This window comes from Aspergillus ibericus, assembly GCF_003184845.1.
Source record: "Aspergillus ibericus CBS 121593 unplaced genomic scaffold BO80scaffold_23, whole genome shotgun sequence".
Lineage (NCBI taxonomy): Eukaryota > Fungi > Ascomycota > Eurotiomycetes > Eurotiales > Aspergillaceae > Aspergillus > Aspergillus ibericus.
The window spans coordinates 91,921-119,004 of record NW_020292121.1 but is presented as its reverse complement, the minus strand read 5'-3'; the positions used below and the strand labels follow the sequence as shown (position 1 = coordinate 119,004).

At 48.2% G+C, this 27,084-nt stretch overlaps 8 protein-coding genes and 1 non-coding gene across 9 annotated transcripts; 4 read left to right on the top strand and 5 right to left on the bottom strand.

The window, feature by feature from the left end:
• The first annotated feature begins 741 nt into the window (after positions 1-741).
• On the top strand, positions 742-1,295 carry BO80DRAFT_102396 (uncharacterized protein). The gene has a single exon (XM_025713345.1). It carries the CDS (start codon positions 916-918, stop codon positions 1,195-1,197), a length of 282 nt encoding a protein of 93 aa, XP_025574551.1. The 5' UTR covers positions 742-915; the 3' UTR covers positions 1,198-1,295.
• Positions 1,296-4,776: 3,481 nt separating this feature from the next.
• BO80DRAFT_102339 (glycerol-3-phosphate dehydrogenase GUT2) lies at positions 4,777-7,479 on the bottom strand. The gene is made up of 4 exons (XM_025713344.1): positions 6,942-7,479; positions 6,618-6,877; positions 5,221-6,549; positions 4,777-5,164 (listed from the first exon to the last, which is right to left on the bottom strand). Exons 1-4 carry the CDS (start codon positions 7,379-7,381, stop codon positions 5,079-5,081), a joined length of 2,115 nt encoding a protein of 704 aa, XP_025574550.1. The 5' UTR covers positions 7,382-7,479; the 3' UTR covers positions 4,777-5,078.
• Positions 7,480-10,539: 3,060 nt separating this feature from the next.
• BO80DRAFT_357328 (cytochrome P450) lies at positions 10,540-12,297 on the top strand (the record flags this gene model as incomplete). The annotated part of the gene is made up of 4 exons (XM_025715835.1): positions 10,540-10,908; positions 10,986-11,743; positions 11,806-11,924; positions 11,993-12,297. The coding sequence occupies 4 exons, from the start codon at positions 10,540-10,542 to the stop codon at positions 12,295-12,297; spliced, it is 1,551 nt and encodes a 516-aa protein (XP_025574549.1).
• Positions 12,298-13,287: 990 nt separating this feature from the next.
• BO80DRAFT_455774 (uncharacterized protein) lies at positions 13,288-13,692 on the bottom strand (the record flags this gene model as incomplete). The annotated part of the gene is made up of 1 exon (XM_025722131.1): positions 13,288-13,692. The coding sequence occupies one exon, from the start codon at positions 13,690-13,692 to the stop codon at positions 13,288-13,290; it is 405 nt and encodes a 134-aa protein (XP_025574548.1).
• Positions 13,693-15,447: 1,755 nt separating this feature from the next.
• On the top strand, positions 15,448-15,519 carry BO80DRAFT_t180. Its single transcript has one exon. It is a non-coding gene; the product is annotated as a tRNA-Ala (tRNA).
• Positions 15,520-16,377: 858 nt separating this feature from the next.
• Positions 16,378-16,940, bottom strand: BO80DRAFT_357097 (DASH complex subunit DAD2; the record flags this gene model as incomplete). Its single annotated transcript, XM_025715824.1, has 3 exons — positions 16,378-16,511; positions 16,578-16,637; positions 16,700-16,940. 3 exons carry the CDS (start codon positions 16,938-16,940, stop codon positions 16,378-16,380), a joined length of 435 nt encoding a protein of 144 aa, XP_025574547.1.
• Positions 16,941-17,289: 349 nt separating this feature from the next.
• Positions 17,290-19,829, top strand: BO80DRAFT_494112 (shugoshin family protein). The gene is made up of 4 exons (XM_025723856.1): positions 17,290-17,511; positions 17,572-18,007; positions 18,057-18,586; positions 18,640-19,829. Exons 1-4 carry the CDS (start codon positions 17,463-17,465, stop codon positions 19,785-19,787), a joined length of 2,163 nt encoding a protein of 720 aa, XP_025574546.1. The 5' UTR covers positions 17,290-17,462; the 3' UTR covers positions 19,788-19,829.
• BO80DRAFT_425716 (PPP1R11/YPI1 family protein) lies at positions 19,790-21,111 on the bottom strand. The gene is made up of 2 exons (XM_025719584.1): positions 20,606-21,111; positions 19,790-20,532 (listed from the first exon to the last, which is right to left on the bottom strand). The coding sequence occupies exons 1-2, from the start codon at positions 20,835-20,837 to the stop codon at positions 20,252-20,254; spliced, it is 513 nt and encodes a 170-aa protein (XP_025574545.1). The 5' UTR covers positions 20,838-21,111; the 3' UTR covers positions 19,790-20,251.
• Positions 21,112-21,255: 144 nt separating this feature from the next.
• Positions 21,256-25,877, bottom strand: BO80DRAFT_408349 (exportin CRM1). The gene is made up of 11 exons (XM_025717845.1): positions 25,450-25,877; positions 25,322-25,351; positions 25,187-25,259; positions 25,060-25,131; positions 24,300-25,012; positions 23,465-24,236; positions 22,943-23,413; positions 22,584-22,813; positions 22,135-22,513; positions 21,908-22,079; positions 21,256-21,838 (listed from the first exon to the last, which is right to left on the bottom strand). The coding sequence occupies exons 1-11, from the start codon at positions 25,513-25,515 to the stop codon at positions 21,598-21,600; spliced, it is 3,219 nt and encodes a 1,072-aa protein (XP_025574544.1). The 5' UTR covers positions 25,516-25,877; the 3' UTR covers positions 21,256-21,597.
• Positions 25,878-27,084: the final 1,207 nt, after the last annotated feature.

Below are 27,084 nucleotides of genomic sequence, written 5' to 3'. Positions count from 1 at the left end.
GGGAGGGAAATTAAAGAGGGTGAGCGCAAAGAAGGAGAAAGGAAAAGTGGAAATAGGGAGCCCGAGAGAATCTCCACCACTGCAGCCTCGGTCCCCTCTCATGTATCTACATAGTACATAGCACGGCTTGAGGTATTTCAGACGACGTTGTGAACAACGGCAACGGATGTCCCCTCCCTTTTTCTTTTTCCCTTCTTCAAAGGGCACAAGGGGGCAGAAAAATAAGATCGGACTGAGCCGTTCAGACAGAAGCTGATAGGCTACAACAGGAATAAATAAATCGATAAATTCCTTAGGATGCACTGCAGGCGCCTATTTGATGATTGGATAGTGGAGGAGAGGGTGATGAAAAGGGTAAAGGGATTTTTTTTGTGAGGGGAAAAAAATAGAAAGGAAAAGTTAAAAGTAAGAAGAAAGAAAAACGAAAAGAAAAATAAAATTAAAAAAATTTAAAAAAAGAAGGTAAAACAGGAAATACATTCAAACCTGGATGTTCCCCCGGCGCCAGCACGTCCATTCATTTTATTATCTTTAATATATTATTCCATGCTCAGAGAATTACTTTAAAGGTATTAGTCTCATTTGGATATTCTTAATATTATTGAATTATTAGTATTATTGTCCCTTGTAAGAGACTCGATCCACGATTGCCCACCAAACCCCCTACTCCACCTGGACGATGTTAAATGGGGAAGGTCGGAGCTTGCTAAAGACAGTCCGCCAAAAAAATTTTGATGAGAAGGTCAGGGATCATTCTATTTCTACCCCTTTCTCCCACTGTCATTAATCCGGCCTGCCCTCCCCTAAGCACCCAGCATTCTGCATTACCTGCGGGACTCTTCATTCTTCATTTTTCAATACCCCAATCCGCCAGGAATCGTGCCTATCCTGAAGCACCGAGTACAACTAGTCCACATGGCCAACTCTGCATCCTCCCCCGAAGTGCGAAACGCCTTGGACCGCGCCAGAGATAATCAAGGTGACGCTGGCACGGCGGCTATCCTCGAGGCTGCCGTCGGGAAGCTATGGGAGCGGATCCAAAATGAGCCGGAGTACGTGCTCAATCGCGAGGAGTTCGCCTTATTCAACTACTTTATCTATCGCTATGGGAAGGAGCGTGAGGGCCGAAGGGCTGTGGAGCAGTTTTGGAACCATTATCGCCCAAATAACTCGGCCTCCAACGGAAGCAAGACTTAGTGACCGTCGCCCCGCCATCACTTGTCATCCATACGCTTACCCGATCTTCGGGCCCAAGGCTCAAAAAGAACTGCGGGCGCCAGGCCCTGATTGATCTAGACAATCGGATCAAGCAGAGAGCTTTGCTCAGCAACGACGGCTCAGCAGCTCCCCGTTTACGACCTCGTCAGTCTGCCAAGGCACACAAGAAATTGAAATGTGGCAGGAAGACGAGATGTCAATCACAAGAGAATGGGCATTTGCTACTGGAGCTCTCTGGAGTACGCGGGTTCGGGGAATACCATCTACAATTTACGACCTGGTATGCGGTTTAGAAGACCGAACACGCTTTTGGATTCTCGTGTCCGACCTGGTTGGTCCGATACCCGAGCGGGCGAGAGTACTCGGGTATAGCCGTCTCCAAATGTACCCGTCAAGATGCCTAGCCTGGTGGAAAGGGCCGGTTTAAAAGGCTGGCCCTGTTTGGTTTTATTTTCCTAGTCATTTTTCTAATTCTTTTTTCTCGTTTTGCTTATTCTTATGGGTCAATCTTCTTAATAATTTCTCATACCCTACGCTTCTCCTTCCTGTTCTGACTTATCTTTCCTACCATCATTCAATACCCTACCTTTCAACGGCCATGGGCTCACTCTTAATGTATCTTTCCATCTGCATCAGGTCAAAGAGTGATCATTGTTATCGTCGTCATCATGACCCCGCATTCTATCTTGTACCCTAGAAGGTTTCGAGGGTTGCCCCGCTGACCTATGAGCTGAGTTGCTCACGTACATGCCCACTGTCTCAGGGCTGTCCTACACCATGAACTACGTCAGGGACCAGCCATACGCACACACATCTTCTTGAAGTGGAGTGACTAGACCAAGCTACATCGGTACTACCTAGAACTAGGCTCACTTGAGTTGGAGGTGGGGAAGGTCACCTTACGTTACGAGGCACCTTGTCCGTCTTAATTTTACATTAGCGACACGGAAGCGGTGCGCGACATGGCTGTCGGGTACAGGCTATTCCGGACTGTAGTTACGTACCTTTGTACATACCCATGACGCTAAAGAGACTCCAGCGTACGATGGACATGCAGCTATACATTAGATCCGCTGTAGTTCTACACGAGACCCAAAGCACACAAGCTGACGGTGTGCCACCTTGCTCCTGCGATATACTAGCATGTATACGTGGCTGGGGCTGAAGGTAATGAGATACTGGTCCCCGGGAGTGGTAGATAGTATACGGTACTTGCTTCGATATGATGGCTGCTAGTATCTGGTACAGGCTATCTACTGATAGGTAGGTACTCCGTACTGGGTGCAACCAATATCCTCGGACGGGCACCAAAGGGAGAGCCCGCCCGATAAAGGCACACTAGTCCATCTCAGGTAGGTGGGGGCGGGGAGTGGTAACTGGGAAAGGCCGAAATCGAACAGGAACCTTGTCCAGGTTGCATCCAAATCGGGCTCCCGCGCGGACATCGTTCCGCGGGCCTTCTGATTGGATGATGCTGTGGAGTCCGGATCTCATTTCACCTGTTATAGTAGTAGCCATGTACTTACGGAGTACTTCGTACCTCCAGCTATACTACGGCCTTACCTAGGACCACTACCTTTGGATAAGGTAGACACCCATGGAATAGCTTATTGCTACCAGATACTAATCAGAGCATACATCGAGCACGTACTATCAGTGCATCTTCCTAGGACAATTTACGCAAGACTCTCGCCCGTGTATGATCAACTAAGATAGAGTCAGCTAGGGCTCTAATTCAGTAGTAAGTACCAGGGGCCCTAAGAACTGGAAAAGAGATACAGTTCTCCACTCTTTATACGTCAGACATTCCTACTTGTAGGGGTGAGTAGCTTTAGCTAGGTGCTCTGAGTACCTAGATGGGCAGGGTAATCGACTTTCTTCTCTCACGGCTACTGCTACTACAAGTAATAGCTGGATATATGAAGCATACAATGGCGATTACAATGGCGATTACAGCGGTCCACAGGGACATTACCACCAGGGAACGCGAGTCCATGGCACTTTTGCCTCGAAACATCTGCACATATATCGATTTTGCCGCAACATGGGCGTTGACGACTCCTGCACCCGCCATCTTGCTTATGTGCTTTGCTAGTTAACCAAGAAGGACGATTATAGGCTACCCACTGTCGGAATTACAATTCTATACGAGATCTTTCTAAACAATGTCTCAGCTGAGTTGAGAGATGGAGGAGCGACACCCGTCCCAACCAATTTGTCTATCACAATGGCCGTCACCGTATAGAACGTCATTTAAGTTGCAATGGAGCCAATGCCTCTTCTCTCATATCTCGGAGTTCTAAAGAAAATTTGAAGAAGGCGACGGCCGCGAATGGAGATGGCTCGTCTTGTGAAGAGCTGCCCCCACTATCCTTGCAAAACAACCCCGAAGACACCGATACACCTGATTGAGGAGAGGAAAGATAAGCTTTCGAGACATCCTGAAATCGCGAGGATAAAATATCACAATGCGCCAGTCACTGAAAACAGAACTGTGCACCCTGAGTATCCAGAGAGAACGCTCGCCACAATGGAGAAGGTCAATATATGGCTACCCATGATGAAGGTAAAGAGCACCAGCTGAGCAGCACCCATGATCTCACAGCCAAACTGACCCCCCCCCCCGGCATCAGCCATGCTATGTGCCTGGGCATAGCGACATTTAAAGTTCCCAAAAACGAGTCCCGTAAAGGTGGTTAGAAGCCCGACTCCCACGATTATGACAACGCCATTGCACAAGTAAGCCAAAACGGGGCCATGGAGATTCCTTCGAGGCAAAAGAATCTACGGGAGGCGCCTCAATGTAGCTAGCACTCTGGAAAGAGCGAGTACCCTAAGCGATATGATCTCCGCTATGATTTCTGGCTCCGTTGAATGTCCACATGCGCGTGTTACGGAGCGTGAGGAGAGGTTGACTTGATCATTCCAGCTTGCCTGGATCAAGATCAGCATTTGTCGAGTCGAGTAGCAGTCCAAGGCTTATCACTTACCACTAAGCCAACATTTTGTATTTTTCCTCCACATTAATCTCGTCCCGAACCTATCTTCTCCCTCGCGAACTGTCTGTGGTTGGCGGGCTACGAAGAGAACCTAGTTTGCTTTGATATCATTCTCATGCGGCTGTGAAGTATCAACGCCGGGGCGCCTCGGTGAAGCTTTCCATGCCATGATACGGTGAGTGCAGAGTCAGCTCTGGTATCTAATTTAGAAAAGGCTTGGGAACAATGCCGATGGTATGATCCAGCGCAAAGCATCATCTATGGGAAACGGTAGGTAGAGGCCGGTAGCCGGGCAACGCATAAACATAAAGACACGTCTCTACGTGGATAACTCAGGGCATAATTACCGAGCCAATAAGCGAAGCAAGCCAACACCATGAAGACCAATGACTCCATCCCTCAAACTCCCATATAGACACAGATAACATACCAATCCTGCCGAGCATAAACTCGCATACTTTCCTACCTATTGACTAAGTACGGAGTACACCAATCGCTTATACTGAGGGCAGTCAAAAGGCAGATGAAAACTGTGCCGCGCACCTGGTTCTCCCCCCATTGGCTTTTCACCAGGCATTCTGTACGTATTGCGTGCAGTGATTGGGTAGTACTGCCCAATCACTCTTCTGTTCGACTGTAGCCTGGATCCCGAAACCATCTAGAAGAAAGGGATGCGATGTGCTAGGACAAGCACAAGCTTGCGATGCCCTTGTCCGCAAGTCAATGGGGGAGATTCAATGATAAAAGAGAGTTGGTTGAAGAGACAGAGGCCATCGATCAAGCCCATGATAGGTTATGGGACCAAAGTATACATCTAAACTATTTATACAAAAGACAATGCTCTATAGCTCGTAACGCTCTCTATCTGTTCGCCGGGGAATCAGGGTGTATCAGCTGGTTTGAATCTGGCGTGGGAATGTCACTACTGAGCACATCTGATGGCGGATCTGGAAATAATTAGCAACTCTGCTGGGACTGAGCTTCTGGGGTCGATTCAACTCACCAGTCCGAGAAATGGACTTTCTTTGTGCAATATCCACCTGCTTCACCTTGCCCGCCTCAACATCCTCCCTAGTCATATTGAGGAAGTTCTTGGGGAGACCCATAGAGGAAAGGAAATGGACGCTATCTTTCCATTCCGTATCCTTCCTGTTCCTATCCCACTTCAGCTCTTCGCCCATCAAATCAATAATGTTAGGAAGAGCCTCGAGTGCTGCTTCGGCATTCAGGAATGCCAAGCGAGTTCTGCGAGCTATAACATCGGTGGCAGTCTGTGCGTATTCATGGCGCACGGCATAGCGAATCTCACCGTCAATGAACGGGTATAGAGTGGAGATACGCTGGCCTCGGACAGGGAAACGTGCATTTGTTGGGGAAGACAAGGCCGCAACCTGCCAGGCTCGGTCACCATATGATTCTGTAAGGTGCTTAGCCACATCCACCTCCAACCCGAAATGCTGGATAAGGTTGATGAACAAGGTTTTGGAGAAGCCATGAGCACCAATCAATCGGACCTGATGGGTTTGGCAAGATCCGTCGAGGACAGCGCCGTCGGAGACCAGGCCGCTTCCCCCAACACCACTGATATCTGGGGCGCCGGACACTCCACGCGGCTTGATATTGAAGACACCGATGGCTTCATCTACTGCTTCTTCGGCCATCTGCCGGTAGGTGGTCCACTTGCCTCCAGCGCAGGTCAAAAGTCCGGATGCGGACACAGAGATGAGGTGATTGCGAACTAGGGCTTCGGAGCTCTTCACCTTGGGGTCACGCACCAGAGGGCGAATTCCGGCCCAGGCAGCAAGCACATCGCTTCGATCAATGTTGATGTCCGGGGCTAAATAATTACGGACTTCTGAGAGAATCCAATTGATATCCTTCTCAGAGGGCTGGGGTTGAGGGGTGATCTCGGTCGGCGCGTCTGTCGTTCCGGCAATGGTGTTCCCTTGCCAGGGTAGGAAGAAAATAACACGGCCGTCCGACGTAGATGGGTCAATGAGACCCATATCCGAAGGACTGTAATAGCCGGGGAGGATCACATGGACACCGGAGCTCGGGGCCACGATCTCCTTTACGTCGGGCTCGTCCATCTTCCTAATGGAGTCGGTGAAGGGCCCTGTTGCATTGATAATGCCCTTTGCCTTGATTGTGAACTCCTTCGCCTCCTGGCCGTCTCTTTCCGGAATAAGGTCCTTGAGCCGAGCACCGTTCAATTTCCCAGCTGCGTCCTTAGTCAAACCAGTGACCTGCATGTGATTAACAACAGTAGCTCCATAGAGCGCAGCCGTCATCGCGAGAGAAACGTTCATCCGAGAGTCGTTGTGAGCACCATCTATATATATATATATATATCATTAGCAACGGAATACCGAAGGGCGAGACGGGTTGGTCGTTACATACCATAGTATACCATGGCTCCAATCAAGTTATCCTTTCTTAACATGGGGAAAGCATCAATGGCCTTGCTCTTGGTCAAAAAATAGGAACTCTCAATTCCCTCTGACCCAGCCAAATAGTCATAAAACTTAGTTCCTGCCCAGAAATAAGGAGCGTGCCACCACTTCTGCAACGGTACCATAATAGGGAGCCAGCTCGATAGATGGGGGGCGGTGTTCAAAAAATACTTTCGCTCCCTCAAGGCCTCCTTCACCAGCTTGTATCTACAGCGAAAAGATAATTAGTTCTCACGACCAACTCCGACAGTGGCATAGGGAGAAAACTGACTGGTTGTAATCCAACTCCCAAACGGCCTTTTCCAGGTACCGAACACCACCATGGACAAGTTTAGTACTCTTGCTGCTCGTTCCAGCACTGAAGTCGTCTCTTTCGACAATAGCGACCTTCAACCCTCGTGTGGCGGCATCAAGGGCGATGCCCGATCCGGTGGCGCCGCCGCCAATGACAAGCAGATCGTACTCGTCGTCGTTGGTTCCACCAGAAGAGCGTTTCAGGTCTTGAATTTGCTCCAAACGGGATTTAATTGTGGGAAAGCTTGGGGGCACGAGTTTGCCTTCATGGTAACCCGGTGGCGGAACCGCAGGGGCTTCCGAGCCAGGGATATTGCGAGGGCGGTATGAAATATAGAGAACACCAGCTCCTGTAGCAGCAGCAAGCGAAGTATATAGTAAAGGCCGCAAAAGCCTACGAGACTGACGGGAGGCCATCGTAGTTGGGCAAGTCGGATCTTCAGCTACCGGATTCCAGCGACCAGCGAACGATTATAGCGGATCGCGTTCTCTCCTCACAGCTTAAGCAACGGAAGGGAAGATTTCTAGCGTAAAGAAAGACGCGTTGTGCGTTCTAGATCCGAAGACGCCTGGCACACAAAGGTCAGTCGGGCATTGACCCAAGGGCTATAGTTATGGTGTCTGATAGATGTGCAGAAGTGAGCAGGAATTGGAGCGGCATACCTTCCACAGCAATATTTATCCAAGAAGCCAAGCCCGATGAGAGGAATAAAAGAGAAACGTGGCCGTGGGGACAAGCAGAAAAGAAAAGAAGGCGAGACCCAAGGGATGTATATACTGCAGTACTCCGTACGTATAGGACAGGAGAGGATAATAGAAATTGGAGTGAGGAGATCGGGATGGACGGGCTAGACGGGATGGACGGGGATTGAAGTATCGCGAGAGACGGGAGGAGGAGGAGGATGCGAGGGATAAAGAATGCCGGACCACCTGTCCACTTTGAATGATACCGTCAAAGAGATTGAGGGTACAGAGGAGGAATGGGATGGATCCATGGCCGGGTAACCTTCCACCTTTTGGAATTTTGGTGGCTGCGTCATGAGCTCCCCGACAGGCGGAATCCGGGAATGGGATGGACTGGAAGGAGAAAATAATGGGGGCGGGTCGCTATGACGGTGTCGCGGCGTCAATCAAGATTGTCCCACCAATCAGCGACTCGGCAGCCCCGGGTGTGGATGGGCCTGATCACTGATTTGCCCGCCGCGCCCGAACTCCGGGACCGCATGTGACCAGCAAAGATTTTGTCTGCTTTGCTATCTTTTCCCAATTCGGCTCTCTTGGGCCCTTTCGCGGCTTCCAGACTCGCGGTCTATTATGATTAACACAGTCCCTCCTTCCCACCCACCACCCCCCCCCTTTTTTTTTATTCCTTTCCCGCTATAGTCTGGCGCTGGGGAGGATGGAGGGCGGAGTAGCGTGTCACTGCTTTCTATAATTACTATTTTTAAGCCGTCCACTCGATCCTACCTAGTCTCTACCACCTGACTGACGGGGGCAATACTATGACTAGTTACATAGTACTCAGTAGCCTTGACGGCAGTGCAGAATACCTATCTAACTAAGTATGTAGGTCAGCTACTTAGTGTGCTGATCAGAAATCACGCGACTGTCCACGTTTTCAGCGTGGATCAGGTCCATGTATATAGTATGTACTATCTATGAGCTGCCCACCTACTATCTGGTAAGTGGTATACTCCGTATTGAAATATCTACAATCCTATTTACGGAGTACCTAGAGCTCAGTGACCCCGGCCGTCGCGCCCTGGGCTGAAGGCAAGATATCTAACCACATGCTAACTGACTATCGTGATCTAGACATTAACCATATTTAGTCCCGTAAGATCCCACCTACTCACAACGAACCCGCGGAAGGGGAGTGCGATAAGGATTGGTTATTCCTGGTTATCTTCAAACAAAGGGTGGGTGTCCCTGTTTGTCCGGCTGTTGCTCCACTTGCCCAGACCAGACCCTGAGAGAACCGCGGGTACACATGTAGTGTTCGGATACTAGTACTGTGTAGTGTCTGTCTCCGCCTGTATGGCGTAATCATCATCCCGACCGTGGACGGATATGAGATAATACTAAAATCTGAGGCAACAAATGCCTTCTCATCCAGGATACCAGCTGTGCGATGTCGGAGTCCCACTACCCTACGTCAGCCTCTCCCACAGTAATACCTGTGCCTTGGAGTGATTCTATAGCGAAACTTCATCCTTTAAACTTGACATGCTGATCATGATGGGATCGATTCGTTCAATCCGGCGTGCAGGATGAATAGACCGTGACAGGACACGTCCTAAGTCCTAATTCCTACCCGAACCTCCCCCATTCGCTCCGTGTGGGTCACAACTCCGTTCCATTTCAATTTGTCTGTGCATCTCTCACCTCCTGCATCTGCCAAGTGCGCTCATGCACTCTAGCCTTCAATAGAGCATACCCCTCCGTCAAGGGCGCCCAGATCAATATTTGGAACCCAGAGGTAGGTGTCTATTTACCCAAAGACCCTCCCTTAGGTGGGCTCAGCAGCTCAACTCCAAGCCTGCAGAGGGAAGGTCTAGGGAATTGCGTCCGAAAAAAGTGGCATTTGCTCTGCATAAGATGTAAAAAAACTGCAATCCTCGGATTTCCAACCTTCCTTCGTCGCTTTGATACTCACCAGTCGGCGTCAACCCCGGGCCGACGTTACTTGCCTCGGATAAGTGAGTGTCCACGCTCATATGCCGACCCTGCTCTTGCTTTGCGTTTGATCTGGATGGGGAATGGCCGGTCGCACGATTACTCCCGCAAGACGCTACTATGAGCGTTATCTTATGGAATTATGTGGTCCTCTCTTGGAGTGCTGCCTTTTCTTCCACCTCCCAGGGATACCTTTTCATTCATACTCCGTAGACAGAGGAATGAGATGCACGTGTGCGGACGATCATCTGGGCCCCTTAGGATGTTATCAACGTTGGCGGTTGTTTTGATGATATATCTAGCGGTCAATCCATCCTAAGGAATCATAAGAACATCTACGTAACACTGCAGGCGCAAGTGTGAGCTTTACGACCATTCCGGTTGCTCTCAGTGGGTACGTACGATTCCGGCAATCTCTGACCCAAGTACTGATCCTGTCAGTAGGAATAAGGAGAGTTTTGTGCAGAGATTCATTCAAAACACCAATGCTTCCCAGCTCGGTGAAACATGGGAAGCGGAAATGTTCCGGGGTGCGGAACTTTCTCGGTTGCTACTTGCTCCTACCGTCCTGCCACTTTTCTTGCCTGAGCTACCAACTACGATCGAACCCCGGGTCCGTGGTCTGGGATGCCCGGCTGGATTACCCCGGCTCTCTGCGAACCTGGGGTAAAGGGTAAAGCAGCAAGCAAAATCGCGGGTCCATCAGCGCTGTGATTTCCTCGCAACGGAAATGTTCCTTCTTCCGGCTGGAGGGGAAGGATGGCGACTTCCAGACGCATCACATGAGTACAGGGGTATGAAGCTGCATTATATTCAGTTGATCTGCCCTATCACCAGCTTTGATTTTCGACCACTGCTCAACCATCGCAACAGTTACGAAGTGACACAGCTTATTCATCATGGCCATCATGGCAGTTATATCCCTTCTGCAGCACAGCATCACTGAATCTCCGCTGCAGGTACTGGCTGCAGCCGCTTTATTTGTCCCAGTCCTCTATGTTGTCGTCAATGAATTCGTTCGAGCTTCCGCTCGGGTGTCGGGTCTCAAGGGTCCTCGTGGACTCCCTCTGATCGGAAATCTTGTACAAATCCGCAAAAATGCTGCAGAACAGTATCGTATATGGTCCAGAACATATGGACCCGTGTACCAGATCCAATTGGGAAATATCCCGGTTGTCGTCGTGAACTCGGCGGCGGCAGCAAAGGTTCTTTTTGGACAGAACGCACAGGCCCTGAGCTCTAGGCCTGAATTCTACACTTTCCACAAAGTAAGCCCCGGGCCCTCTCTCTACTAGTCCCTTTTTACTGTCCCTACATGTGACCCTGACTCTAAGCAACCAATCAGATTGTATCGAACACAGCTGGTACAACAATTGGAACTTCTCCATACAGTGAGTCACTGAAGAGGCGCAGAAAAGGCGCAGCATCAGCTCTCAACCGTCCGTCCGTGGAGTCCTATGTCTCGCACCTAGATGTTGAGTCTAAATCTTTTGTGGATGAACTCTATAAGTATGGGAATGGTGGAGAAACACCGGTGGACCCCATGCCAATGATTCAGCGTCTAAGCTTGAGTCTGTCCTTGACTCTCAACTGGGGAGTACGTGTGGCATCACAGGAGGAGAGCCTGTTTGCCGAAATTACCCATGTTGAGGAAGAGATCAGCAAATTTAGGAGCACCACTGGCAACCTTCAGGACTATATTCCTCTCTTACGACTTAATCCGTTCAGCAGCAACTCCAAGGTGGCCAAAGAAATGAGAGACCGACGTGATAGGTATCTCACTGCTCTCAACCGGGATCTAGATGATCGCATGGAGAAAGGCATTCACCAGCCCTGCATTCAAGCAAATGTTATCCTCGACAGAGAAGCAAAACTGAGCTCTGAAGAGCTTGTCTCGATCAGCTTAACCATGCTTTCTGGGGGCCTCGACACCATCACGACACTTGTAGCCTGGAGCATTGGGCTCCTTTCTCAGCGCCCCGATATCCAAAACAAGGCTGTAAAGGCAATACGACGAATGTATGGTCAAGATCAGCCATTGTGTGACCCCGCAGATGATCAGAAATGTGTGTATGTCGCAGCCTTGGTAAGAGAATGTCTGAGGTACGGCTTGTTACAAGATCCCAAACTTGAATTTTATGTGCAATCAGGCTGATGATATTCAGGTATTTCACAGTCCTTCGTCTTGCACTTCCCCGAACTTCTATCAGAGATGTTACCTATGAAGGCACAATTATCCCGAAAGGCACCGTGTTCTTCCTGAATTCGTGGGCTTGCAACATGGGTAAGTTGTGGATTATACGAAGGATCTATCAATTCATACCATCCATCTGCTAACCCTGTCTCTCATAGACCCTGAAGTCTGGAGTGACCCGGAGGTGTTCCGGCCAGAACGATGGCTCGAACAACCAGATGCTCCTCTTTTCACCTACGGGATGGGTTATCGCATGTGCGCTGGCTCACTACTCGCGAACCGTGAACTATATCTTGTTTTTATGCGCACACTCAATAGTTTCCGCATTGAGCCACTCAGTAAGGCTGATTGGCATCCCGTTCGAGACAATTCGGATCCCACAAGTCTAGTGGCAATTCCCCAGAAATACAAGGTTCGATTCGTTCCTAGGGACGAAAAGGAACTTATAAAGGCCTTGGATTAGTTACTGGCTGGAAATTGGGGTTGACTGTGTGAGGCGTTGCTGCCACCATTATTTTTTTATTAATATGCAAACTTCCATGGTGACAACTGACCGTCTTCTCTCGAGCGATGTCTAATTGCACTAAAGGTTCTATATTGGGGCGAGAAAATCTGTCATTGACATCGACTCCTATTTGACGCTACATTTAATGGATTATATCTAGGTCTAGTGACTCACTTACAAATTACACTACACTTAAGTCGTAGCCTGTTTTGGTTCACCTTGAAGGGTTTGCACCTTGAGAAAGACAAGCATGCAAGCCATAGTACAATTTGTTTAGGAATCACTTTCAGCCAGGTATCTTGTATCAATACTATTGTTTATCTGATTAGACACACCGTTGTCGATCGTGATATATCATTCCTTTGGCGATAATGCACATCATTCCAGTGCCGCCAATCTACTGAGCAAGGGTGATGGGGTTTGAGCATGCTTGATAGAGAATCGGTACTTCGACTCAGTACAAATTGGTCCGTCAGGTAGCGAACAACCTCCAAGTACACAGGTTAAGACTACATAACGATGGTGGGTGCCTTTCCTTGTATTTCCCACTGCTAATATCTCAATATTCTTATTCCCCATAGCCATCTTCTATAGGGTGTCTTCTTGGGTTCTTTCTGCCCTATTCCTTTTATGCCTTAATTTTTCGGCTCCGTTGCTTTCTTATTTGTACCGGCCAAGCCAAAAGCCACACCGCAGACTTAATTTGATGCGCATGCTATACAGGAACGCTAGGTCGTATGATCGATGTGGGATATGTAGATTCGTAGGAAGGGGCTAGGGAGATCGAAAGGTGGCTGATCCTCCCGAGGAACCTAGACATTGGCACAGGAGTGCGACAGGTTCACGTGCGTGTCATAACCAATGCAACCACTCTGTCGTATCAAGGAACTATTTATGGTCGATATATCACAGGCGTAAGTATATGAGAGGGTCACGGCTCGCCTAGTGTTATGACGTAAAGCGTCTCTTTAGATCACGGACATGATCGAAACTGCTTGCGTAATCACGTAATTCGTTCTTAGACTGACTTGATACAACGAAGGATTGCGATGGATTGCTCTTGATTGAGGAGAGTGATGTCTGTGAAGAAGACGGTGATAGATCTCTGGAGGGATAGTGGGATCCCCATGAACTAGCGGGAAGTACGTCAATCTTTGCAAGGGAGCTGGATACAACTCGCCCAGCTAGACTGAGGGCCCTGGTTGGTTGTGGGCACACAATTGTATGTGGCCCCACCCCCTCCTTCGGGACAATGTCTAACTCAGCTAGCCTGCAGGCTTGGGAGCAGTAAGGTCCTCCCGGAGTCTGGCAGTCACAAGCAAGACAGAAGTCAAGGGACCATTCCGTAGCCATCCTGGCTAGTAAGGTGACGGGCCAGTAGCCCGACTCTGCCCACGAAAGGAATAAAGGACGGGGAATAAGAATGATAGGTTAAGGTCTGGAGAGGCGAGCTGGATGAAGTAGTCGCCCCTTTTAGAATCTGAGAGAATACAGGGCGACCCGATGTGTTTTGGAGGATGCTTAATTCAGGGATGTGCGTCGGTCCCTGTCCGTGCACATCAATAGTCACAGATACCAATAATCCCAGGTGTTATTGGCGAAGAAGAGTTTGGGTGCAGGTGGACAGTAATATATAAGGTGCGAGTTGTTTTTGTGAGAAGTCAAGGCCGTCACACCATAGTAATCCACTTCGATCTCATTCTTGCGAAACAGCTGGGTCACGCAAGGCCAATCTGCCCAGGGTTGTGAGAGCAGGCCCGGCCGGCAGATTAAGGTCGGTGTACAATAAGAGTGAATGGAGGAGTACCTGGCGGTATATTAAGGAACCGTTATGGCGAGGGCGTCGAGGACGAAGCAGTCCTTTGGGCAGATAAATATGGAACAGGTTCCTCGTCCAGTGCGTAACATGACCTCGATCTGGTCAGTCAGCACAGGGCCGAGTCAGATAGTAGGTGAATAGAGCCGTGGGCAGTGGAGTGGTTATATATAGGTAGATGGCCACCTCAGGTGCTGGTGGCATGCACCCGCCTCCTTCAGGAGGGGGGGAATATGGTTTGGGCTATGGCATGTATCACCAGGTACTCCGTACCTTGTCGCAAGTAGATCCATACATACCGGCCTAGTACTCTACTGAGTTCAGTCCTACGTTGGAGTACAGAGTAGGCATTGTTGAGACGGGACCGAGTGGAGAGTAAAAGAGGGGGTGACTAACTTTGGGCCCAAACCTTCTTTGTATTGGTCTGTTACCCTTTATAGCCTAGCGGGCGACTTCAGCAGGCTCTCCTTCAGCACCTGCTGTGGTCACTGGGTTAGATACCGGACAACACAATCCCTTACTCAAGGTCACCTATCTAGGTTGGTGACACTTTACTAATCATTCATACAGACCTAGAAAGTAGGTGACAATCCTATATGTACATATCCAAAGTAATTTGTACATCCGTACGGAATCTTCACTAACCAGCGGCAGTGAGTGAGTTACTTACCTACGCTATCTAGATACAGAATGATCCCTATGTGCTGATTATTTCCGGTATTACCTTAAGAACATAATGCAGGGTAGTCGTTATTTACCGCCTTCTCCGCCCTACCCGCCTACTAATAGTATCACGCAACTGCATTGCGTTGTGGGAAATGGCCGACGGGCGATGTGCATCGGCCCAGAGGCTGGCCACGTAGTACCTAGGTCTACTCCATAGGGTGTAGATGAATAATATCTAGCACCCCGTTCTCCTTAAACCTAACCATAAATGCATGGCACCTTTCAAGTTCTACTTCCTTCCTCCACCCGAGAGTGAGCTGTTGGATCCACGGATAGGGGTTTCCCAGACCCTTCATGACAGCTTACAAGGCCTGCCCACAACATTCTTTGTGTCTTCCTCAAATGCCTCGAGGATATGAGGATGCTATGAAATTAGTGCTACGAAGTGGTCCTTGCGAAGAGCATGATCAAGACTAGCACCTGTTAATATTGACAGAAGGATTGTGCATTGATCAAAGCAGTAAAGTCACATATACTTTTCGAGGGTGAGATCACATTCTATCAATATGAGGGAAATATCTGTAAATTAGGTATAATAGCTCATATAAATTGTCTACAATAGTTGTGGGGTTGTGGTTTAGTGGTATAATATTCCCTTAGCATGGGAGAGGTCCGGGGTTCGATTCCCCGCAACTCCATTGACTTTTTTTGCCATGTTGTCGGACATCACCCGTCCTCTGTCTTGCCCTTACACTATCGTTTCAAAAGAAAAACCAACACACTCATAGCGAAGTAATGGCACATTAGAGTATGATCACATGTAGTACTATCCACACCCAACACCTCCGGTTCTTGTGGATATCGATGGGTGCGTCTATGGTTTTGCGTTTGTTGTACCAGATATTGCTATGATTTCCCATCCTCGTGAACCTTGCTTCAACTGTCATCATCCCGTATATTTGGAAGTATAGCTTTGGCTGACCCGCTTCAGCCATCAATATAGCGCCGAGATCGCCCTAGCCAGAACAAGGACCCATGGCAATGTCGTATAATACCAAGCAGTTTTTGAGTAGTCTGCTAGCAATAAGCCGCTGTAGACAACGAATTTATGCCAAAGCATGCCCCATTTTAGCAACAAATCTCTATCATTCTTCCCTTTTCTATACCTCACTTTCCAGACGCACTGTGTCCCTCAGAGGAGGGCTCGAAAAGATGCGAAGGGGCTCAGATTTCAGTGACCAAGCCAAAAATTCCGTATAACGTGGCATCTTCTGCATGGTGTGCTGTTTCCTCCAATAGGATATAGCAAAGATGCCTGGGAGGACAGTAGGATTCAACTTGTGTTTTGCACGTCCGAGTAGGTGTAACCACAGCCTCATGAATAACTGGTACTCGGGCGAGATCTGTATTTTTGCTTGATCAAACTGGCAATGTCTCAGTTCCTACCATTGCAGGTCTGTCCCGGTTTGTACGCACCTTGTACCTCGGCATAGGATGCGCGTGGACACAAAAAGACACCTCCAATTTAGAGGGGTTGACTTATCGTACACAGAGCTTTATTGGCCACCGGGGTTTTCCTGCTTCGCAACAGGGATCCGCACCAATGTGGCGGGCATAGGAGAGCCATCTGGCGCTTTTCCTTTGCTAGAATTTGTCATGTGCTCCGGAAATTCCAGACTCGCAGCCTTCGCTTTGAATTGACAAACATCTCAGCATCCATTCACGATTGTGACTCCCCAGGAGTGAGCAGACTTACTCGATGCCATGCTGATTGCCCGCAGTACATTATCCCAATTCGCGAGAACACAAGCAACAGCTAATGTCGATTGGAAAATCAATCAGGACAGGCTCTACCATGGTCATAGATACCCGACAAACCTTCTGTGCCATCTTTGAGTGTCCCAATTTTGCCCTGTAAAGCCTGCATCTGCGACGCAAGCACTGCACTCATGTCACGGAGTTGCCTCAAGTTGTCTAGTTCGGCTCTTTTGGATGCGATGCGTGTTGCCAGGACAGAGGACTGCTGTTGAGTGATGGTAGATTGCTGGTTCGGCTGCCGGAACGAGGATGCTGAAGCTCCTGGAGGGAGCATGGCAGTAGGACGAGGCATATATGCCATGGCTGTAAAGGGAATCACTACAGGCCGAGATCGAGTTTAGGTGCCCTCTATCCTCGATGCAACAGCGGGCTATGTAGATCCCTTATACTCGCACGGTAGTTGGTGTCCCTACAGTTGGAGCTGCTGAACACAGTGGGTGAATTTAAGACAGCCACAGAAATGAAACTGGTGGAAGATTCTGGGTGTTAAATTGCTATCAGGGAACAAGGGCAAGGTTACTATTGCCTCCTCAGTGATGATGATAATTGCTGTACCATGTGACTGTCGCGGGACCTTAGACCCACTAGACCTGATTAGGACAATTGTCAACAACTCTAGCCATGTTTGTGATCTCAGGGCACCCACTCACTCTTGTTTACTTTGCGCCCCTCTCGACAAGTTGGACCACATTAAGCACTCATTGTTTACCATTGCAGATAAATCGAACACTATTGACGCTGGCTTTTCTGATTCGACGAAACACTGGGTGATCGTCTGCCTACAGTAGCGTGAGACAGCCAGTGCTGCCTCCTTATGTAGGGTATGGCTCGCTTAAATGAATTCTCAGCGCCAACCGAGCATATCGAGGCTCGTAAGTGTTCTCAGAAAGTCTCCAAGCACATTATTAAAGCTGATATGTGGCTCATACTAGTGAAACGGCGATTTGTGCGACAAAACCGTGAGATCGCCCGCGTAAACTCCATACAGTCTCTTCGCATTCGCAGCCTTGAATCCGAAGTCTCTCATCTTTTATCAGAAAATGTTTCTCTGAGAGAGCAGGTGATAGGTCTCAATCAAGAGATAGAGAGATATGAGGCCGTCCGGTTGCTCCAGGATGGGGTCTACGACATCAAGACGAGACTAGATAGCAAGTTGGCTGAGCTGAATAACTTGGTGGCTGACCTGGGCGCACTTCCGCGACGACTCTGCAATAAGTTAACGGAAAAACCTCAATCTGCAGGTCATGGTCGTCCATTTCCTGATTGGAGGCCCAAGTCTACCGATGACGAGCTGAACGCCGGACAAAGCGGGGATGGAAGACTTCCAGTTATCCTGGAAGACAAATACTACCCCAGAAGGACTCTAGAGTAAGCACATCAGGCTCGGTCTCTGACGTATGTTGCTGACTATTGATAGGGCTCAAGAGCTGCAGGACATAGGAGATCACTCTACTGACATTTTGCGGTCGGCCTACGTTGAAGAGCCTGTGCGGCCAAACATGGAGGATGGAAGTTCCTCTTCGAATGAGCCTCACATTATCAATAACGACCAGGCATTAAGCTACGACGCGCACATACCGGCCAGCGATGATACACTTTTGCCCCCCACACTTGAGACTCGAAAAAGGAAAAAAAACAACCCAGCACCAATGACTGTGGAGTGCTCTAGTACGGAGCCTGGGCCATCTCCAATACGAGACGACTCGGAAGCTAGAATGAATCATGGGACCAAGCGCAAGTTTTCCCTAAATTATGGCGATAGGCTAGACCCGACACCGGCTCGGATCGACGGTTTACAACCAAATCCACAGTCTCCCTCATCAGTAAGCAGGACCGACCAATCACTATCGCCTGATACCGATGGTACTCCATCAAGAGAAAGGGTCCGGCCGTCAAGGGAAGGGACTACAGACTACAGACTAGCGAAAAGGAAAGCGCTGGAGCATAGTATGTGGCGTATTATCCTGCCTTACAGTTTCTGGCAGCTGATGAGGAGACAGAAAGCACTAATATTAGCATACTTTCTCCGACGAGAGCACACTCTACAGGGGCACAAGAGCTAAATGATAAGATCACTACTTCACTGTTAACGCACGCAAAAGGTGATAAGGGCAGGTTGTCCCCGATATCACTTGATACGAGCATAAACAGTGCGCAGACGAGGCGGAAGTCTATGTCTGGACAGTATCAACCCGCCGAGCTGACAGACGAGGAGGAACAGAGCGGGAATTCCATTGAAGAATCAACGGTGTCAGAACTTAAGCCTGATACCCAATCAACACTTGAACCAGAAGCCAGAAACGAATCGAGAATAATGACTTGTGTGCCCCCTGACTCAATGAGACCTGCGAGGCGCCAAAGAGCCGTTGTAAGCTACGCGGAACCAAATTTACGAGACAAAATGCGACGTCCCACGAACGAGTTGATCGCAGCTGTCGGTGACCGACCAAGACGTATATCTGTTCCTCTTAATGCACAATCGGATGATGCAAGCGGCGATGAATATTTGCACAAGAATGGGAAGAGAAATGCTCGAAAACCACGAAACTCAGATCCTAGCAAAGAACCTAATTTACTGGGGACAAAGATGCCGGCCTGTCTTTCTACACGGCAGATGAATATCTCTCAGAGAAAACGCAAGACTTCTCCGACAAGCAAATTTGATAACGCGGCATCCCAAGGGATTGCCGAAGAGACGACCGGGGCGCCCCCCCGTCAGTGGGTGGCTGAGGAATCCAAAGACAGGGAATTATGTGGTGCAGATGATAATATCGAAACGCAGCCGCCCCGGAAGATGGGACAGAGTGTGAGGAATCTCCCAATTAATGCGTGCAAAGCAAGGCAAACCACAGGCCGGCAGCCTAGACGGCATTCCTCGCACTCCGAGTCTTCCGGGCAAGACCAACGTCAAACAGCAGATAAAGACAGAATGAGCATAGGAAGCCAAAGGGCCTCTCCACCAGAGGCTTGTGCGAAGAACTTGGCTCCCACAAAGCCCCTTGAGGACCTTGCGATCCTGAACCCTCAGGCACAGCGACCGACTAGCACCCAAATTTCGTCTACTACGATGCCGACAAATGCAGGGCTATCAAGGCGCGGGCAGCGTGCTGCAGCTGCAGCTGCTAGAAGGAAAAGCATGATGTTGTAAAATATGTTTCATAGTTGAAAACAAGCAACGCCTACATTGGCCCAGGCATCCGTAGTTCGCAACATGGACCTTAACTATTATAAATTGTCTTCCATTAGATCTTGAAAAGAGGGATTGTGAGATCAACGAGGTAGATTTCCTGCATCGAAGTCTCGAAACGGGCCCAATATGGATACTATGTGCCATACATATCCGCACCATCTATATTCTTTCCATGCGCAGCACTTTGAGTGTCATCATTATCCAAGGAAGATCGGCGTACAAGGCAAGAAAAACCCTTAGAGACCGGCCCCGCTGGTTAGTATGCCGCCCGAGTACTAGATTCGAGAATCTGACTTCCACGGGATGGACCGCCTCGTTGCGAAAGAAATGAACGCTATCGGGGGATCGCAGTTGTGCTCTCAGACTTTAAAACTTTCAGGTCAGCCACAGCTTCACTCCACACAAGAAGAGTTCAAGTATTTTCAGCGACCCTTTGCAGTCTTTGGCATCTTCTCGTAGGCATTTGGGCTTGGTTTTCGTTTCGCTTTCTTCTCATGGCGATGGGCGACGGTTCGTTCCCTTCTCGGTGAAGGCCTTTGATCACGACTATCGCTTTGATTTGGAGGGTGAGGGCGTGCCGCCCCTCTACGACAGCCCAATTCTCCGTCACTGTCTGTATCGGAATCAGGCATACTGGAGTCCGAGGACTCGGATTCTGAGCTACTGTCGCCAATAGGCCGGTTTTTGTGATAAATGCAGCATACTGTCCCATGAACAATTTTCAGTATAAGTCAGCCCAAATCAGTAATAAGCATCCCATCACGCATTAGTCTTACCTTTGGAACTTTTCTTCCCCATCCCTTCATTATCTATGACATCTTCACTCCATCGTATATGTCGGGATGTGCTCTCGTCCTGGCTAATTGCCCTAGTAGAACGCCCATCCCCTGCTCTTAACCTCAAAGTGGTTGAGACAAGAACAGCCGATGAATTGCTGGGATGGTCCTCGGTCGACTGAACTTGAGAACTACTTGTTGCCTCTAACGGTACCTGGCGCGTCCGAGACATGGTCATAGGCCGCGATACGTATGCAGCTCAGAACACGAAGAGTGGCACTAGTATTTATTCCGGGGAGGTTTGACGCAGGGGCTCAAAGTGGACCAAGAGATACCAAGGCAAGCAATGTGTTATATGTAGTTGTTTGACCGGAAATCTGTGTAACATGTAACAGGGGAGGATTATCCTGTGATGAAGAAGCGAGGGCACGCCTCACCGCCTTTGAGGAGGAAATAGATCCTCCGTATGCTATTCACAAAGGCGCTGGTCGAATCACACAGGCTTTACACAGCTAAGTTGTTGCATAACAGAGCAATATATGTTCATTTTGTATTGATTCTTCCCCATTTTAATTCTCAACCCTCCTACCGTAGTCTCTCCCGATCCCCGCTCACAGCTTACTAATTCTGGTGCAATGAGTATATTCAAAGTACTGTTTTGAAGGGGAGCTGGCACTGAATTCGACCTGGGGAGCATAGGCTAATGGTTGATGGGATATCGGACGGCCGTCTGAGGGCTTTAAAATTGATTTTACACAGGATTCATATGACAGAGAACATCGGAAGAAAAGAAAACCCAGGCCGCCAATGACGACCAAATGATAAATACGACCTGAGACTATTGCGTGAAATAGTGATCCGCTTCAGAATTAGAGTCCATAACAGGACCAGCCATCAAACCAGTCATTTTTTGGGAAAGCCCTGGAACCTCTGCTATGTGATATGGGATCAGGAGTTGAAAGCGCAATCTCAGAGCGCAATTCCTTGTCTAGTCATAGCTCATCCTCTTGATCCATCTCAGATGGCTTCAATAGACCTCCCACTCTCATTGCACGGTCTCGTTCGGCAGCTTTAGCGTCTCGCAACGCTTGCTCTCGTTCTTCTGCATATAAATCTGCGTTGTCACCGGAGAACTCCTTCAGTGATATCAAGAAGTCACGTAGATGAGTCTTGAATTTGTTGAAGTCATCATTGAACGTAAAAAGGCCAATAACGAATTGTTTGATTTGGATCCTAAAAGAGGTTAGTTCACCTTCAAGTTTCCTCAGATGCTGGGAGTTGTCACGCTGGGATAAAACTTACTCCTGAAGATTTTTGAACGCATTTTGTAGGAGGTTTGCAACATATTCTTGCAAGAAGTCCTTGTTAGATGTCCCTAAGGGAGCCTGTTCAGGGGAATAGATCGGATCCTGCACTTTGCCAGACTCAATGAAGTAGAACATGCGCGACAAAAGCATAGCCTGCGATTTGAATCCTGTTGCAATCTAGATCAGCACAATCCTGTCTGAACCAAAGGAAGACTTGCGCACCCGCTTTGTGATCACTGTCCGTGAGGACAAAAAATACATCCTGCAAAATGGGGATATAAAACTGTCGGAAGAAGATATTTGAGGTTTGGGCATCAGTGTCTGCCATGTTGTTCATGAGTTCCAGGCACATTGTGAGACCCGTGTTCTCGACTTCGCGATTATCGTGTTTGCTAGCCCACATGCAAGAATCAATGACAAATTTGAACTGTGTAGCATCAAGCTTGAGCAATGCCGGGAAGCAATATAAGTTGATCGCTTGAATCAATTTAAAAAACTGCACACGGTGCTCAGGATATTCATGGAAGTCTTTGTTGATCATTTCCAATGTGCATTCAAAGACGCTTTCCATGATGAGAGGGACCTTGTCTTCCATCAAATTCTAAAAAATACTGATCAGCTTCCAATTGAAAGTCTTCAATCATAGTGTTGGCTAGTGGGGGTTGACGTACATGCAACTTGTGGATTATCGTCGTCATAACGTTTAGGACTTCTGCTTCCCGCGCATCGGGGACATTGCGATTGTAATCAACGAGAACGGCTTCCAATAAAGGAGGGACCATGTTTGCGTTAACCATTTCTAGGTCATCAGCTTTCTGCACATATGTATCGATGAGTTTGAGAATCTCTTTCTTGATGGTCCGAAGGCCCCTGACTTTCGGGGTCTTTGTTGCAATGTTGCCTATCGAAGTGTTAGCAAACTTATGGCCCGGATTCCTAATATTCGCAAAAAGCAAAAGAGTTAAAAAGGCAAATGACGAGGGGGTTACGAAGCAGGAGAGAAAGGGGGCTCATAGGAACATGTCATTACCATCATGCGCGACAGCGTCACTGATAAGCTGGCTGGATGCACGAAACATGTTCAGCATGTCGTGATATATCCGGCCGAGCTGAGAGTAAAAGTAAGTGCCGATAGAGGAACATGCTGCAACGTTCGTTTTCATGATATTTCCGATGATTTTTATAGTCTCACCATCCTGAAGGATAGCGGGATTTTGGTTGGCCTGAACAATGATAGCATCCCAAGCGGAATTAGGCAACGACATCAGGTTCTCAATCAATCGATCCTGGAGACCTTTCTGGCCTTGTGCTGAGATCATGTAACCGCAGGCTTCGTAGAAAGTGTGGACCTGCTGAGGGGATAGGTCGCAAGTGATCTTCCTCATATTCCGAACAATTTCCTCGATAAATGGTTCGTTCTCTCCTGGCTGAAGTGCGACAAAATGCCGCCTGCATTTGTTCGCAATTTTGATGAACGTATCGCAAGCCATGTCTTGAACACCTAGGTTGAATTAGAATAGATGTGTTGCTTTTGAAAAGCCGAGGAACTCACCTTCGTGCGTCTCATGCATGAATTCGAAAAGCTTGTTAACGACTGTTTTCAAGAACTTCCAGTGGGCTTTCAAAAACCTCGGGTACTGTCCCACGATGTACATGATATTACTAGCGACGACGGCCTTGTTATCCTTTCCGCGCTTCATCTCGGTGAGACCAAGGAGATCCTTAATGACATTGACAAGGAACCGCTTTTCAGTCTCTTCGTTCATGGCTCCAGAGATCGAACCAATAGCCCAGCAGAGAGTATTACAATTGGCCCAGGACCACTCAGATCCGTCCACCTGTTTTGCTAGCTTTTCGATCATAATATTCTCCGTATCGATGACATCCAGGTGCGTCAAATAGACAAGGCATTCACGTATCGTCTTGTAAAGCTGTATGGTATCGCTTTCCTTGACGAATTCGCGAACAATTTCACCTTCATCGTTCTCAACGATTAGGACTTCCTCAGGGCGCACCATCTTCTCGATCATGACCGTACGCAAGCTTGACAGGACCTCCTCGTATTTGTGTTTTCGAAGAGGGTAGTTGGCCAATGTGCTAGGATGCGGTGCACCCCCGTTCGACAGACCGCTAACACCCATGCTGACTAGCGGGTTGATGTCTGTAATTGGAAGTTGCTGCATCTCTTCATACAATTCTTGCACTAGCCTTGTCCAATATTCCAGGCAGATTTTGAAGACTTCCCTATCATCAATTTGACTGATGCGAATGAGGTAAAAATGGGCATGCGTGAGGTAGTCGCGATTGGGCAATTTCTCGACGAGCTAATCAGATTAGTATGGGTTCGAATCTCAAACTCGAATTCAAAATGCTAGAATAGGACTCACATTCAGATGAGCGCTGAAGAAACTGCAGAGGAACAGTGCCAAGTTGAGCACGAATTCTTGGTCCCTTGAGTTGCTCTTGGCATAAGTTTGTTTCAAATCCATCGACAAGGGAATAATTCCCGAGACTACAGTCAGCGTCTCCGTGAACATATGGACCAGTCTTTCATCGTAGTTGTAGGGGTTGCCGATTTGTAACCCGCCTATCTCAGTCAGACACTTGAGCGTGACATTTCTAAATTCAGCAACATCCAGAAACCGCGTCAGCAGAGTATTTATAATGGGAGTCTCGAAGATATATCCCAAGGGAATCCAGTTTAAGAAACGAAGCAGGGTCTCCAGTGTAGCTTTGACGAGACTCGGCTGGTTCGCCGTATTCAGAACCTCGGAGCACAGTTGGAAAATAGATGAAAACTCTTGAGTCATAGAGGTCTTCAAATTTCTCGCTTTCACAGAGGTCATTTGATCCTGTGAGAAGTCAAAAACTTCTTCGGATAAAAGACGAAGGATTGCCATATTGTTTTCGCAGATAGACAGGCTTGTGTGGCATGACGAAATAATTTCGTTGATAAATGTCGGCCAGTTGTGTGGCCACTCCTGCTTCAAGATAGAAACAAGAACCAGATTGAGCTTGTTTAAAAAAGCCCGTTCACTCCTTAACTTATCCTCTGACTTGGAATTTTCAATAATGAAATTGACGATGAAATTTCGTATACCTGAGGACGTTAGAACAATCCAACAGCCAGTGTCATTGATGAATTACCTAGGCATTGCTCCCTGGGTAAGACCTTCCATCGCGTCATAATCACATCGTCGAGGACCTGAAGGGCAAGATCTAACATTATCAGCGCACACCCGATCATAACATGGAATGCGTTGTTGTCTCGCACATTTTGTCTGTGGATATGTCGATTCTTGCAAGATGTTTCCCACAATCAACCAAGCATCTGGGTTTTGCTTAAACTACTCATCCAATATAAGTCAGAGCTATACGGATTGGATATACATGCAACTTAGTCACTCACCTCTGTCAGGGTCTGCTGAGCTTGCTTTTGCTGTGAGCGTGATTCCCAAGTTAGCCTCTTATCTGAATCTTCATCCTATGACGAGCGAACAAAAAAAGGATAGTAGAGGTCCATTTCTTGCGGCATACCAAGTCTCCCTTGCCCTCATAGAAGGCCCGGACAGTATTGTCCAACTCCTGTATGGAAACAGACATTCCGCTCCAGAGGTCGACGGTACGGTATTCTGTACACCTCGGCCTTCAATAGACGATATAGGCAGGCGAGTTCTGAAAATGACTCGATGTGGTCTAGAGAAGGCCGTAGATATTCGAAGGCGTAGCAGAAAGTGTAGGTGGGCAGAATGTATGGTGGGGTAAGAGGCTTTCTTGGAGGGGTTCGTCGGAGGTCGGGTGAGCTTGGAGCAAACTTCTGCTTGAAGATGCACCAGTCTTCGAGAAGCTGAACGTAAAGTGGGGTAGGACGACTGTAATCTAGGACGTTGAGTTCTGGCTCCGGGATATGGATATTTCTGGAAAAACAATGGGTACTACGGAGTACTGGCGGTGAGAACAGCGCGTCTCTCGGGTTGTTGGCACTACCCTATCGGGCCGGTGAGATGTATCTCCAGTTGAGATTAGTCATCATCAAGAGCTCAGTTAACTAACTGCTGTGTACTCTGTAGTTTGCTGGCCTCTAGAATTTGATTTTGTACTAGTTATAATATCACTGACCTATGCCGCTCAAGTAGTATACTATGAAGGGAACACAAAATCTAAATAAACATGTTTGCATGTGTGAATGGTGCATAAAAGACTGGATCATTTGCAAGTCTGGAAGCTTCAGCCCTATAGATGGACTTGTTAGCTCATGAAAGGCCACCTTGAACCAAATATAAAGAGTAACAATGTGTTAGTGAGAAGAGTCCTAGTGGTAGGAGAGATAGTAAAGTGATTTAATCTACGGAGTATCTCTAGTACTATGAGACTGCACTGTAATGTAAAACAGATTTGTGAAGTCTCAATGTACATAGTGATTTATGACCAGACAGTGTATAAAATTAGCTTGACATCCTGGTCATGTATCTCTGCATATGATGCCATTCCAGGAATTTTTAATACTTTAGCACTCTATGGGCACAATCTTGACAGTCAACAACAGCCACCTAGAATCATACCCCAATCAAGTGGTTGCTTCAGCAAACAATCTCTTCCCCAAACAATGAAAAAAATCAGACAGTTTGTCATTCTTTTCTTTTCGCCAATAAAGGCATCTAGATAGTTATTTAATATGCTTAAAATCCATATAATACACATAGTTCCCATGAAGCAGCTGCTAACTACTTACCAACTTGCGACGAGAGGGGCCTACTCCGTACACAGTATATAGATGAAGACACTTCTCCATATTTTACCCAAGCCTGCCAATATTCTTAATATGGAGTATTAGGTAGTACTAGTATTTACAAGGGTACGGTCCATGCCTTCTTTCGGAAATTCAAAAGGACTACTCCGTAATTCATTTTACTCCGCAGTACGGAGAGTACGGCATAAACTGATACGTACTACTAACCGCAACCGCGCCCATTCTGCCTGGCGCCAATGGCGAATAATTGGCGGAAGGGGGAGACACTGGTAAGCGATCGATCTAAGCGGTGGGAAGTTCGTAGTCCCACACCCACCACCTCAGTTGTCAACGCGCAGGTCGCTTCGACCCACCAGGAACCTCTTCCGCCGCCGCTGTGCCGCGCTTCCCTCGCGGGTAGAACAGACCACCAGACCAAGGCG

Excerpts from the sequence above, each read along its gene's own strand:
- BO80DRAFT_102396 (XM_025713345.1), top strand. The coding sequence starts at position 916 with ATGGCCAACTCTGCATCCTCCCCCGAAGTGCGAAACGCCTTGGACCGC.
- BO80DRAFT_102339 (XM_025713344.1), bottom strand. The coding sequence starts at position 7,381 with ATGGCCTCCCGTCAGTCTCGTAGGCTTTTGCGGCCTTTACTATATACT. Across the intron at positions 6,878-6,941 it reads TGGGAGTTGGATTACAACCA|ATACAAGCTGGTGAAGGAGG; the intron begins GTCAGTTTTCTC and ends TTTTCGCTGTAG. Across the intron at positions 5,165-5,220 it reads AAAGTCCATTTCTCGGACTG|ATCCGCCATCAGATGTGCTC; the intron begins GTGAGTTGAATC and ends AATTATTTCCAG.
- BO80DRAFT_494112 (XM_025723856.1), top strand. The coding sequence starts at position 17,463 with ATGGCTCGCTTAAATGAATTCTCAGCGCCAACCGAGCATATCGAGGCT. Across the intron at positions 17,512-17,571 it reads AACCGAGCATATCGAGGCTC|TGAAACGGCGATTTGTGCGA; the intron begins GTAAGTGTTCTC and ends GGCTCATACTAG. Across the intron at positions 18,587-18,639 it reads AAGGAAAGCGCTGGAGCATA|AAAGCACTAATATTAGCATA; the intron begins GTATGTGGCGTA and ends ATGAGGAGACAG.
- BO80DRAFT_425716 (XM_025719584.1), bottom strand. The coding sequence starts at position 20,837 with ATGTCTCGGACGCGCCAGGTACCGTTAGAGGCAACAAGTAGTTCTCAA. Across the intron at positions 20,533-20,605 it reads GGGGAAGAAAAGTTCCAAAG|TATGCTGCATTTATCACAAA; the intron begins GTAAGACTAATG and ends TTCATGGGACAG.
- BO80DRAFT_408349 (XM_025717845.1), bottom strand. The coding sequence starts at position 25,515 with ATGTCTGTTTCCATACAGGAGTTGGACAATACTGTCCGGGCCTTCTAT. Across the intron at positions 24,237-24,299 it reads TCTTCAGCGCTCATCTGAAT|CTCGTCGAGAAATTGCCCAA; the intron begins GTGAGTCCTATT and ends TAATCTGATTAG. Across the intron at positions 22,080-22,134 it reads GGACAGTGATCACAAAGCGG|GATTCAAATCGCAGGCTATG; the intron begins GTGCGCAAGTCT and ends AGATTGCAACAG.